Raw genomic sequence first — 10008 nt, 5'->3', positions numbered from 1 at the left:
TCCTGAGTTCAAATCTGGCCTGAGATGCTTACAGCTGCTGTTGTGACCCTGGACCCGTTTGCCTTAGTCTCCTCATCTGTCACATGAAAGGCAGACCACTACTGTCGGCCAAATAAAAGGCCAAATGGGGAGAATGGAAGTACTTTAAAGAAAACAAGCCAAGAACTAGAGGAATGAGATGACTCACTCTCGAGAGTCTAGACTCTGGTCTTATGGCTCCATAAATCCAGCGCCCTTCCCACTCGTCCATACTGCTACTGTACAGAAGCAGCCGCCCTTCACACCCCTGGAAGCATCCTTGTCAGTCACACCCTCTACCCACGTTCCCTGTATTTCGTGACATTCTCCTCCTCAGGGTTTCCCCTCATGCCTAAAGATGCCCAACACCTCTGCCCCAGTGAGACTTTTCAAACCATCTGGAGGGCTGAATGTGCCCTTCCTCCTCCCCACCAAGCTAGTGCTAGCCTGAGCCTCAGTTCCCATGTAGCAGTCAGTCTGGTAAAACCTAGAAATCTCTTCTCAGAATGTTTTAAAAATACATGAAACATTACATAGAAATTTAAAAAAAAAAAATGTTTTTCTTTCTATTCAAGTTCCAAACCCCTTAGAAGTCATTCAACTCATAATTAACCTCTGGGTTGGGCCATTTGTAGAGCTGCTAGGATTTCTTTGAAAGTGAACAGCAAGCCCAATGCACTTTTGATTTACAAACATTCATTGGAAGCAAGACTGAAGGATAAGAAATCATCAACCACTTAAGACTAATTTATAACGTCTAATGTACAAAGTACAGAATACAAAGCCTTGCACACAAAAGCTTAATGTTAATTGAAGTGACTATAATCCCAGTTCCCAGGTTCTCATGCATAAGTGGCCTGTGCCACCGGATAAACTGAACAATGTCACACCAGATATCAAGACAGGTTTCTTCAGTCATATTTTATTTATTACAAAATTATAAAGCACAACTCTGTAACAAAAAAAAATAATAATACACATTTGGGCTTGCTTTAACACCCACTAGAAGTCAGAGAAAATCTCAGTTTCAGCTACTTCAAAGCAGCTCAGAAACTTTCAAAAGACTTAAATTTACACAATGTACATGAAGCACTCATTAACAGCTTTTTTCTTAGTTTGGATCTATCTATACCACTAGACTGTGAACCAGACAGTTTTCTAGAAGTCTCAATTAATCAGAAATCTCAATGTTGGAAGGGTAATTAGCCATTGCAGTGCAAGTTAAGTACTCCAAGATATGGGGAGGGAAGCAGAGGTAATTCAGGAATAAAAACAAATTTCTCACTAATGTGACATACATGGTCATAGACTCACCCCCCCCCCAATTCTGTAAAAATAGAAAATTAGCACAAGATTAGAGATTTCCCTGGATGGAAAAATCACCCACCAAGAAAATGAAGCTAAAGTTATCACATTCTTCTCAAATAAAGCTGCAAATCAGGAATCGGGGAAACCTCCGGAGAAACAAACTTAATTCACTTTTAGTTGTCAGATAGGAATCAGACTGAAAATTGGTAGGGCTCTGCTTCATGACCAAGTGGGGAACTGGTTATGCAGGCCTGCCCCCATCTCAGTTCATCCAGGGGTAGGGCCACTTTCAACATGTGGAAAGCCTCCTAAGCCCCAAAGCCAGAACACTGTTCCCAACATCAGAAGAGAAAGAAAGCACAATAAACGGGAAGAGGACCTATTCCTGCTCCGAGCTTATTTCCAAATGATGATTGATTTGCAAACATACTGACTGATTTCATAGTGGAATCACTTGACAACTGAACAGCCCTTTTCAGAAATGCTATAAGCAGTGAAAGACACTGAAATCTTCAGGTTTGAAAAGGATGAATCTTCTTGAATGGGATCCCCAAGACGTGATCTAATGTCCAAATAAATGAGTACTTAAGCCAACAGTTCCTTCCTGAAATTGTCTCTTCTTTCCAAAAGGAGTTAGAGGAAAGGAAATCATTACAAAATCTGTACCAATATTATCATTCTCCTTAGGAGAGAGCAATTTTACCTCATTTTCCAAAATAGTATTCACCCTTTATGATTAAAGGGATCAAGGCTGCACAGTGGGGTCTGCTAAGGATCTAGGTGGCTACATTTTGCATAGTTGCTAAGTGGCTAGGCACCTGGTTTGCTTTGTGCTTTGCTGCGATAGCAAGGAGCTTTCTACATTAGCCCAACCCCAAAGAATACAGTCCCTAGTATGGCTTTCTCCGCCAACACTGAGCCTGCTCACTGCGCTGCTGTTCCTCCATCAGCCACTGGACAGATTTGAAAATGAACTGCCAAGAAAGAGCAGTCCAGACTTTCTGCCAATACTGAACGGAAACAACAGAAGAAAAGAAATAGGAATCAGGAGTTTCCCCAAGACACTTGGGAGTTTTAAGGCTTTCCTGTCACCTGTCCATAGTGGAAAGAAGCCATGTCCAGGATCTTGTGCTAATGGTCCTACTGAGTATACTCAGGTGGAGGAAAGCTGAGAAAGAACCTTTACCTGAGTCCCAGAGACTACTGAAGGCACCAGAAAACAAGAGAACCAAGCAGACCAAGCTCAGAGAACAAGCAGGAGGCATTCCTTTCAATCAAGGGGATCAAAGGTCAATGAATGGACAGAGGTAAACCACCAAACACCTGAAGAGATGGCCAAGGCAAATTTAAGTCCGCCTTTCAAGTTTCCCCTCTCTCTGGGACTTAGAATTTCTCTTTCATGTGCAAGCCAAACTTTTTTTGGCTTCCAAGGTAAAAAAGTCCTCACAATGAGAAGTCCCATCTTGGGAGTGATGCTACTTCATCAAGCAGTCTCAACAAGTCATCGCAAGTCTTTATAGACACAAATACCTTCCCATCATGAACTCAGGTAATTAACTCTTATGTTGAGACTTCTTAACATTTCAAAGATTCATTTTCAATGAGCAAAAGACTCACTGGCATAAAAATTTTGTTTTCTTGTCAGTCTAAGGCACTAAACAGGGAGCACAAAACAAAACAGGAGTTAGTCAAAATCCATGGGGACAGTTGGATCCCATGGTCCCAGAGCTTCTCCTGCCTCCTCACAACATGACAGAAGGGACAGGAAAAGATATCATGGCTTATGTCTAATAAAAGCACACCGTCCTTTTAGTTTTAGTGACAGCACTTATAGCCAGTTACTCGCTCTTGAGGACAGTCATGCTTCTGAGCTGAAAAAGCCAAAGGAAGACATGAGGAGAGAAATTAGCAGTGACTGAATTAAACCCAAAAAAAAAAAAATACAGCCATGTGTACAATAGGAAAACCCCCCAACATTTCTGAATGATTAAAAAGCCAGCACTGAGTTGTCTCCACAGAAGGATGAATTACGATAATGAGGGATAATTCTGCAAGAAAAAAAATCCTTAAAAACTATTTGTACTGAAGGGAGGAAAAAGTACTCCAACATGGTCTGAGTGCTGGGAAGTTTGTGTTCATCACAAATTTATTGTCACCAATTGATCGTATGAAACAGGGACTGAGCCCATTTGATTTCTGCCCCAAGCAGGGCTAATAAATCCCCATTGGCTAGGGAGCCCTATCAGATCCCAACACTGAGATTGAAAATGTGGTGAAAAGGGCACAAATGGCCAGACAAACAGGAAGCTCCCAGGGTTTCTTCCTGTCCTTGCTGGCCACTACCTTAGGATGATACTTTGCAAAATTCTCAGTCAAACCACAAATGAACTGCTCTGCCCCAGAAGGCATGGAGGGGCATGGTTCCAGCCATCAGGATCTGAAGACATGCACAGCCCGGATCACATACTGGCGGCAGATGGGGCACTCGTTCATCCGTTTCCCACATTTGGTACAGGTGACCATGTGACCACACTCCAACAGGACACAGTCGATAGGGGAGTCCATGCAGATCTTACATAGATTTTCCTCTGCACTAGATGGCGCTGGCTCCCCTGTACACACACAAAAAAAAGAAGGCGAGAGGTCAAGGAGGCTGTGGGAGCCAAAGGCCCTGAGCCCCAAACTTGGCTACAAACCCGGCTCCTTTCAGAAGGGGCACCTCTCCCAACCAGCCCAGCCAGCTCGGATCATTTCTGGGTTCTCCTCTGACAGCCTCATCACTGAACCCCAATCTTAGATTCAGTTAAAGGAGCCCCTTGAAATCTGAAAACTAGTTTGGGGACAATGGGATGTTTACCCCTAAATTAGGTACCACTTGGAAATATAAATAGGTTCAGGAAGAAGTAGAGTAGGTTGGTTAAGGCAGGTTGGCAGGTTAAAAGACTATTTGGTAGAGAGTGGATAGAGCATTGGTCCTGGAGTTATGAGACCCTGAGTTCAAATCCAGACTCAGACACTTGACATTTACTAGCTGTGTGACTCTAGGAGACAAGTCACTCAACTCTAAATGTTGAGAGACAGAGAGAGAGAGAGAGAGACACAGAGAGAGAAAGAGAGAGACAGAGAGACAGAGACAGAGAGAGAGAGAGACAGAGAGAGACAGAGACAGAGACAGAGAGAGAGAGAGAGACAGAGAGAGAGAGAGAGACAGAGACAGAGAGAGAGAGAGACAGAGAGAGACAGAGAGAGACAGAGAGAGACAGAGACAGAGAGACAGAGACAGACTGATTGACTCTCTTTGGGACCGCTGGTGATGTGGGGGAAGCCTTCGGACTCCTCAGAATGTTTTTAAATGCACCAAATATATAGGATTAGAAAGGAAACCAAAGATTAGTGTAAAGGAAGTATTTTTTTTCCTTTTTAAATTCACAGACTAAATAATCTATCCCCCCAAAATAATCTGTCCACAAATCCTAGGTTAAAAACCTGTGACCTAGCACAAGCTGAAGCTGAGGCGCAGTAGTGACTCATTCAGAAAGCCACTGGCAGAGCTGACGAGGGAGGGGGAGAGGGAGCATCTCCTAGCTCTGGCATCAGAAGGCTTCGGACCCCACTCTCTTGAGAATAATGTCCCAGAAAGCCACAGGCTTTCCAACCAAACATCCCTTGAGGGCCACCACCATGAGCACCGATAGATCATTACCACTCTGACTCAGAATGGCAGTAATTATTCTCCCCTTCTTTCCAAAAGAGTGGGCAAGTTGAAGAAGAGAAGCAATTTTTACAAGATGTGGCAAGAGAGTCCATTTACATTTTTGTTCAAGGAAAGAGATTCCAACTTTTTAAGCTTGATAGGTAGAAAATTTGTGAGTAGGAAATTCTTTTGCAAGTTTTAGCTTTTAGCTTTATGTAATCATTCCGCTTCAATTCTTCCCCCTTCCACAGCACAGTCTAATTGTTTTCATCCTTAATCAGGTGATCTCACCAAGAGTTAGATTTGCTTTAGGATGCTAGAGTGGACTGGCTATCAAAAGACTTAAATGCCTGAACTAGTTCTGCCAATTAATTTACTTCATAACCTTGAGTGATTCTGGAGGCTCTCTGAGTCTTTTTCCCCCCTCTTCCTTCTTCTTCTCTTCCTCTTCCTCCTCTTATGAAATGACAAGTCTATAAAGTTCCCCAACTCTTGGGGCTGTCTCACCAATTGAATGGAAGATAAACTGTGGCTGCCTTCTCTTGTCTACAGTAATCTCAGCTCCCATCTTTCTGGCAAAATGCAAACAAGCCCATGAATAGGTGGTACTGGCTGTGCTTGGCTAGGTCCAGTTGACCTTGGACTTCCTAGGGTAGGAGGAGACAGTGTGCCCCAACACTTGGTGCACCGTACTGAGGGAGATCTCATGCACATGCACAGGAGGAGAGGGGAGTCCTGGACTAATGACAAGGAACTGGAAAGGGACATCGTGTTTTAAACTGATGGCAGTTGAGGCCCCTAGAGCAGTGTTAGGCAGCATTAAGAGAAATTAAGAGACATTTGGACAGTCATGTTCCTGATGGGCACAATGTGGTACAGTGGGAAGAACATGGGACCTGGAGGCAGACAGTCTTGGTTCAAACTCCAGTCCATCATAGACTGCCTGGGTAACAGACACAGCCTGGAGCAACCCCTCAGGGCTTCGGTTTCAGCCACTGAACCATGAAGGGTGATTTTCCTCCCAGTTCTAGATCTAGGGCCTCAATTCCTGGAGGAGCTGTCTCAGCCCAGCCAAAGCCAGAAAGAAGAACCTATCGAGTAACTTTATCAGGGAGAGTGCTCACTGAACCTGTACTCCACCACACACAGGGCCTGCTCAGGCCTCTGGCAGACTAACCATTACCCATCTTTGCCCCGGAGCTACTTCTGCTTCCCCCTTTCCTCCTCCTCCTCTGGACATGGCCAATGGGAAGAGGCAAAAACATCAAAGAAATGCTTTTGGGGACTCTACTTGGCAGCCAAAGGGAGGAAGGAATTTCAATAATTTCTCCTCTTATCTTGGTTGACCAAGAAAAAAGGTTGCCTCAAAATGGGGATCTTTTCCAAACTAGTAGATCCTTCTTAGCAGTCCAGCAAGAGAAATTGGGGCTCAGAAGGCAGCAGACAGGGAAGGCGAGAGCCCCGGTCTGTTTGGGGAGGCCGAGATGTGCTCTGCTCTTCCTGTGTGCCTCTCCTTTGAGTCTGCTCTAACAGCTCAGGGCCTTCCATGTGGACAGCACAACAGGCCACTCCAGCTGCTGGAAGGGAGGGGGCCTAAGAGCTGTCTCAAAGGCGGCCCCACACAGTCCACAACCACAGGGAAAGGTGGGGGAGGCGGAAACACCTCAGTGCCAAGAAGATGAAAAACAGGGTAAGTGTGATGTAAGTCACCACTAGCTTTGTTCAATATTTTATGAGCTTCAGCTTCTGAACTCTGGCAACACAAAGACTTGCAAATGAGCTTGCTCAAGGGTCGACTGCAGTTCTTCCATCATTAGGGGAAGAGTTAGGAGGATGTCAAAAAGATGCTGACAAGCCCTAGTTATCTCTAAATTTTCCATACAGTTCTTTGTGTTACATAGATGCTCAAACCTCTTAGACGGTTAACAGAAATCAAAAAGAGGAAGGAAGGAAGAACAAAAGAAGGAAAAATATTAAGCCAATTCTTAAAAAGTAAATAAATAAATAGAACATACCATTTTGATCTGCAGTGCCAGATACTGCAACAACAACAAAAAAGAAAGATGTTATTTGGTGACATGGTAGACAAGAGAAAAGCCCCTCCTCCCTCTCCCCAAACTGACTTCTGACTTCCTTCCTTAGAGGCAAACCCTGGGTGCCAGTCACTGACAGGAGTCTGCCCATCCCACCTTGTCTAAAACACAGGAGGAGAACTCTGGGTCCCTTTGGCTTTTGTTGCACATTGCCTGAACCAAATAGGAATAGCGTGTGTGTACTGGAACAGGTCTGGGGGGAAAAAAAAAAAACCAGGAGCGCCATGGCTGCCATCATTAACACAACCAGATTGTTGGAGAGATCCTATATGTGGAGTAGGAGCATTCTAGGAGTACCCCCAGTGTAGGGAGCTCTCTCTGGGGAAACAGCATTTTTTTTTCTCTTTCCACTTCAAAAGTGTAAGAAATTTCTCAAGTTCAAAAGAACACAGATCAAGGCAGAAGGACAAGCATCTAAGAATAGTGTGCGCCCCAAAGCTGCCCGTTACCCAAATGCTGGAGGTCCTTCTGCTCCCTGTACAGCCGGGTCACCCGCTCCATCAGCTCCCACTTCTCGCAGCAGCCTTTGTAGTTCACAAAGTTCCGGGCCAAGATCTCCTTGAGCTGCCGCACAGTGAGGGCCTCAATGTCCTCCACATTCACCAGGTCAGACAGGGAGGCCCTCCGCCCTGGCACCAAGTTGTCCTCGGAGTCGATGGACTGCAAAGCACAAAGGGCAAACGATGATGGTGGCCTCGCTGCCCAGAGCCCACCTCACTGCCCGCTTCTGCTCAGCGATGGTCCTAGATCGCCGGCCCCTGACTTCCAAACAGTTCTGGAGCCATGACCCCGGGTTCTAGACTAGATGCCAAGGCTAAACTCTGTCCCTGGCATTCAGTGCTCCACTCTCACAAGCCTTTCCCAGTCCTCGGCCTTTGCTGGGAGACCTGAGACTAGAGCTCCTAGATGTTCTCGTCAGCACTGGCTGGAAAGGGGAAGGAGACTTAGTTACATGGCATTGTGTTCCCGCCCCTAGCAAGAGGTGCCAGGGTGACCATAATGGAGCCTCAGATAGACATTCCCCTGGGTTCTTCAGGGAGCTGAGCCCCCGCCGAGAGCTGTAGCTGTTTCAAGATTCTAGATGGGATGGACGTAATTTCCACAACAGGAATGGGATTTCTCCCAGGGGACACCCCCAAAGACTGATTTTCCTGCCTACCATCTTTTAGCCTCCAACTCACATCTGAGCTGCCTCACCTGTGTTTCATCCTCCAGAGGAGCACTTGCTACATTCTCTCCACATGTCACTTCTTCTTGGTCCTGGGGCACATGGCCATTAGCCTGTAAGAAATAAAGATATGGTCACAGCTGGAGGGAAGTCTCAGAGGAATCTTGGGTAACAGCTGGGATTCTGTAGCACCAGCCCTTTTTTACTATACTCCAGACCTGACAATGAACTCAAGCTCTACCCAGAAATCTGTCAACAAGAGTGAAAATCACCCAAAAATAATGGTCCCAAATGTGATCTTGCTGAGTACTACCTTTCCAGGAGGTAGGTGCTGTGAAAATAGACAAATAAAAGCCATTCAAAATAACTCCACAGCTCCTGGCTTATGGATAACAACTCCTATTAACTGTGATTCATTAATCTTGGTGGGCACCATTGAGACTGAGAATGAAAAGATGCAGGAAACATGGGTTACTGAGCCCAGTTTGTTTTGCAATCTCATTTATTTATTTGTATCACTTATTAAATATCCACCACATGCCAACTACTTGGACGGGAGAATGTAGATGGAATTATAACATTTTTTGAGTGGGAAGGGCCTTGGAGATCACCTACTCCAGAACATCTCTCCCTTCTCCAGCATCTCTAGAATCTCATCTCCTACTTCTGAAGACTTAAAAAGACTTGACCAGGCAAGCCCATTCCAATGTTAAGACTGCTCAAACTGTCAGCAAGTTGTTCATCGTATCTAGCCAAAATGTATTTACTCCATAATGCCCACCTTACTGATTCTTGCTCTGCCTTCTGGAGGTTCACTGAGCAAATCTACCAAGAAATGTTGTGAGGATCAACCAGAAATGCATACAAAGAAAAGTCAGCTGTTAGTAATATCAACACTCAAATATGTGAAAACAACTATCACATCCCTAGAAAGCCGCCTCTTTTCCAAACTATGCCTTTAATGATACCTCACTGAATATGGTTTCCAGGCCCCTGACCATTCTTTTCTAGGCCACCCTGGATGCACTCTTATTTACCAATATTCCCTTTTAAATGGGCTACTCAAAACTGTGTGATGTACTTATTTGGTCTCAGCAGCAGAGTACAATGGGAGTAACATCTCTCTAGACTTGAAACTCTTCACTCACACCATGTTAACATAAAAGTATGCACAATTTTCCCTTTGAGTCTTACTCTGCATAGGATACTAAAATATCCAATGTCTCCACCTAGAATATATGGAGGATTTCCCCTGAGAGTTAACTAGTAAAGATTTCTTATTTCGTTTAAAAGTAAAATACCTGGATTTCCCTCACCAAGATCAAAAGGATTCTGACCATAAACGAGTACCTTCCTCTAAAACCAACCTAGAAAATGTACCTAAACCAAGTCCTCCCTATGAGAGTGATTCCTTCTGCTATTGGCCTTCAGCCTGCCTTTTCCTCTCCTTCAATGTGACTAAATAAACTTGGGGAATAGATTTTATCTTCTGTCCCCAATAACCTATTGCTGAAGCTAGAAAGGGCTGGAGTGCATGAAATTCCAGTTGATCTCTTCTAGGAAGCTCTTTCCTACATGACTCTCAATTTAACCTCTTGTCATCCTTTAAAGAGATTAAGGGTTGAAAGAGAAGGGAAGGGAGTTTAATTACTATCTATTTTATTCCCCCTACTAGGAAACTGAAATGTGCTTAGAAAACTTAAAGTTATAAACACTGTATTCCAGTA

The 10008-nt window shown here is 44.5% G+C and overlaps 1 protein-coding gene across 22 annotated transcripts in view; it reads right to left on the bottom strand.

Moving 5' to 3' along the window:
- Positions 1-3444: 3444 nt before the first annotated feature.
- The window catches only part of RFFL (ring finger and FYVE like domain containing E3 ubiquitin protein ligase), a 68256-nt gene continuing 61692 nt past the window's right edge, over positions 3445-10008 (bottom strand). For 16 of the 22 annotated variants that reach the window (XM_074263585.1, XM_074263579.1, XM_074263581.1 and 13 more), the window contains 4 exons: positions 8311-8394; positions 7563-7773; positions 7036-7059; positions 3445-3938 (listed from right to left, as the gene is read on the bottom strand). In XM_074263585.1, coding sequence (XP_074119686.1) covers positions 3757-3938; positions 7036-7059; positions 7563-7773; positions 8311-8394 — 501 coding nt within the window. In that variant the 3' untranslated portion in view covers positions 3445-3756. Of the gene's footprint in view, positions 3939-7035; positions 7060-7544; positions 7774-8310; positions 8395-10008 lie in introns of all 22 variants that reach the window. The other 6 variants (XM_074263567.1, XM_074263566.1, XM_074263586.1 and 3 more) reach the window with 1 other exon arrangement.

The sequence above is a fragment of the Sminthopsis crassicaudata genome, chromosome 4 (genome assembly GCF_048593235.1).
Source record: "Sminthopsis crassicaudata isolate SCR6 chromosome 4, ASM4859323v1, whole genome shotgun sequence".
Taxonomy (NCBI): Eukaryota; Metazoa; Chordata; class Mammalia; order Dasyuromorphia; family Dasyuridae; genus Sminthopsis; species Sminthopsis crassicaudata.
This window is presented reverse-complemented; position numbering and strand designations above follow the sequence as displayed.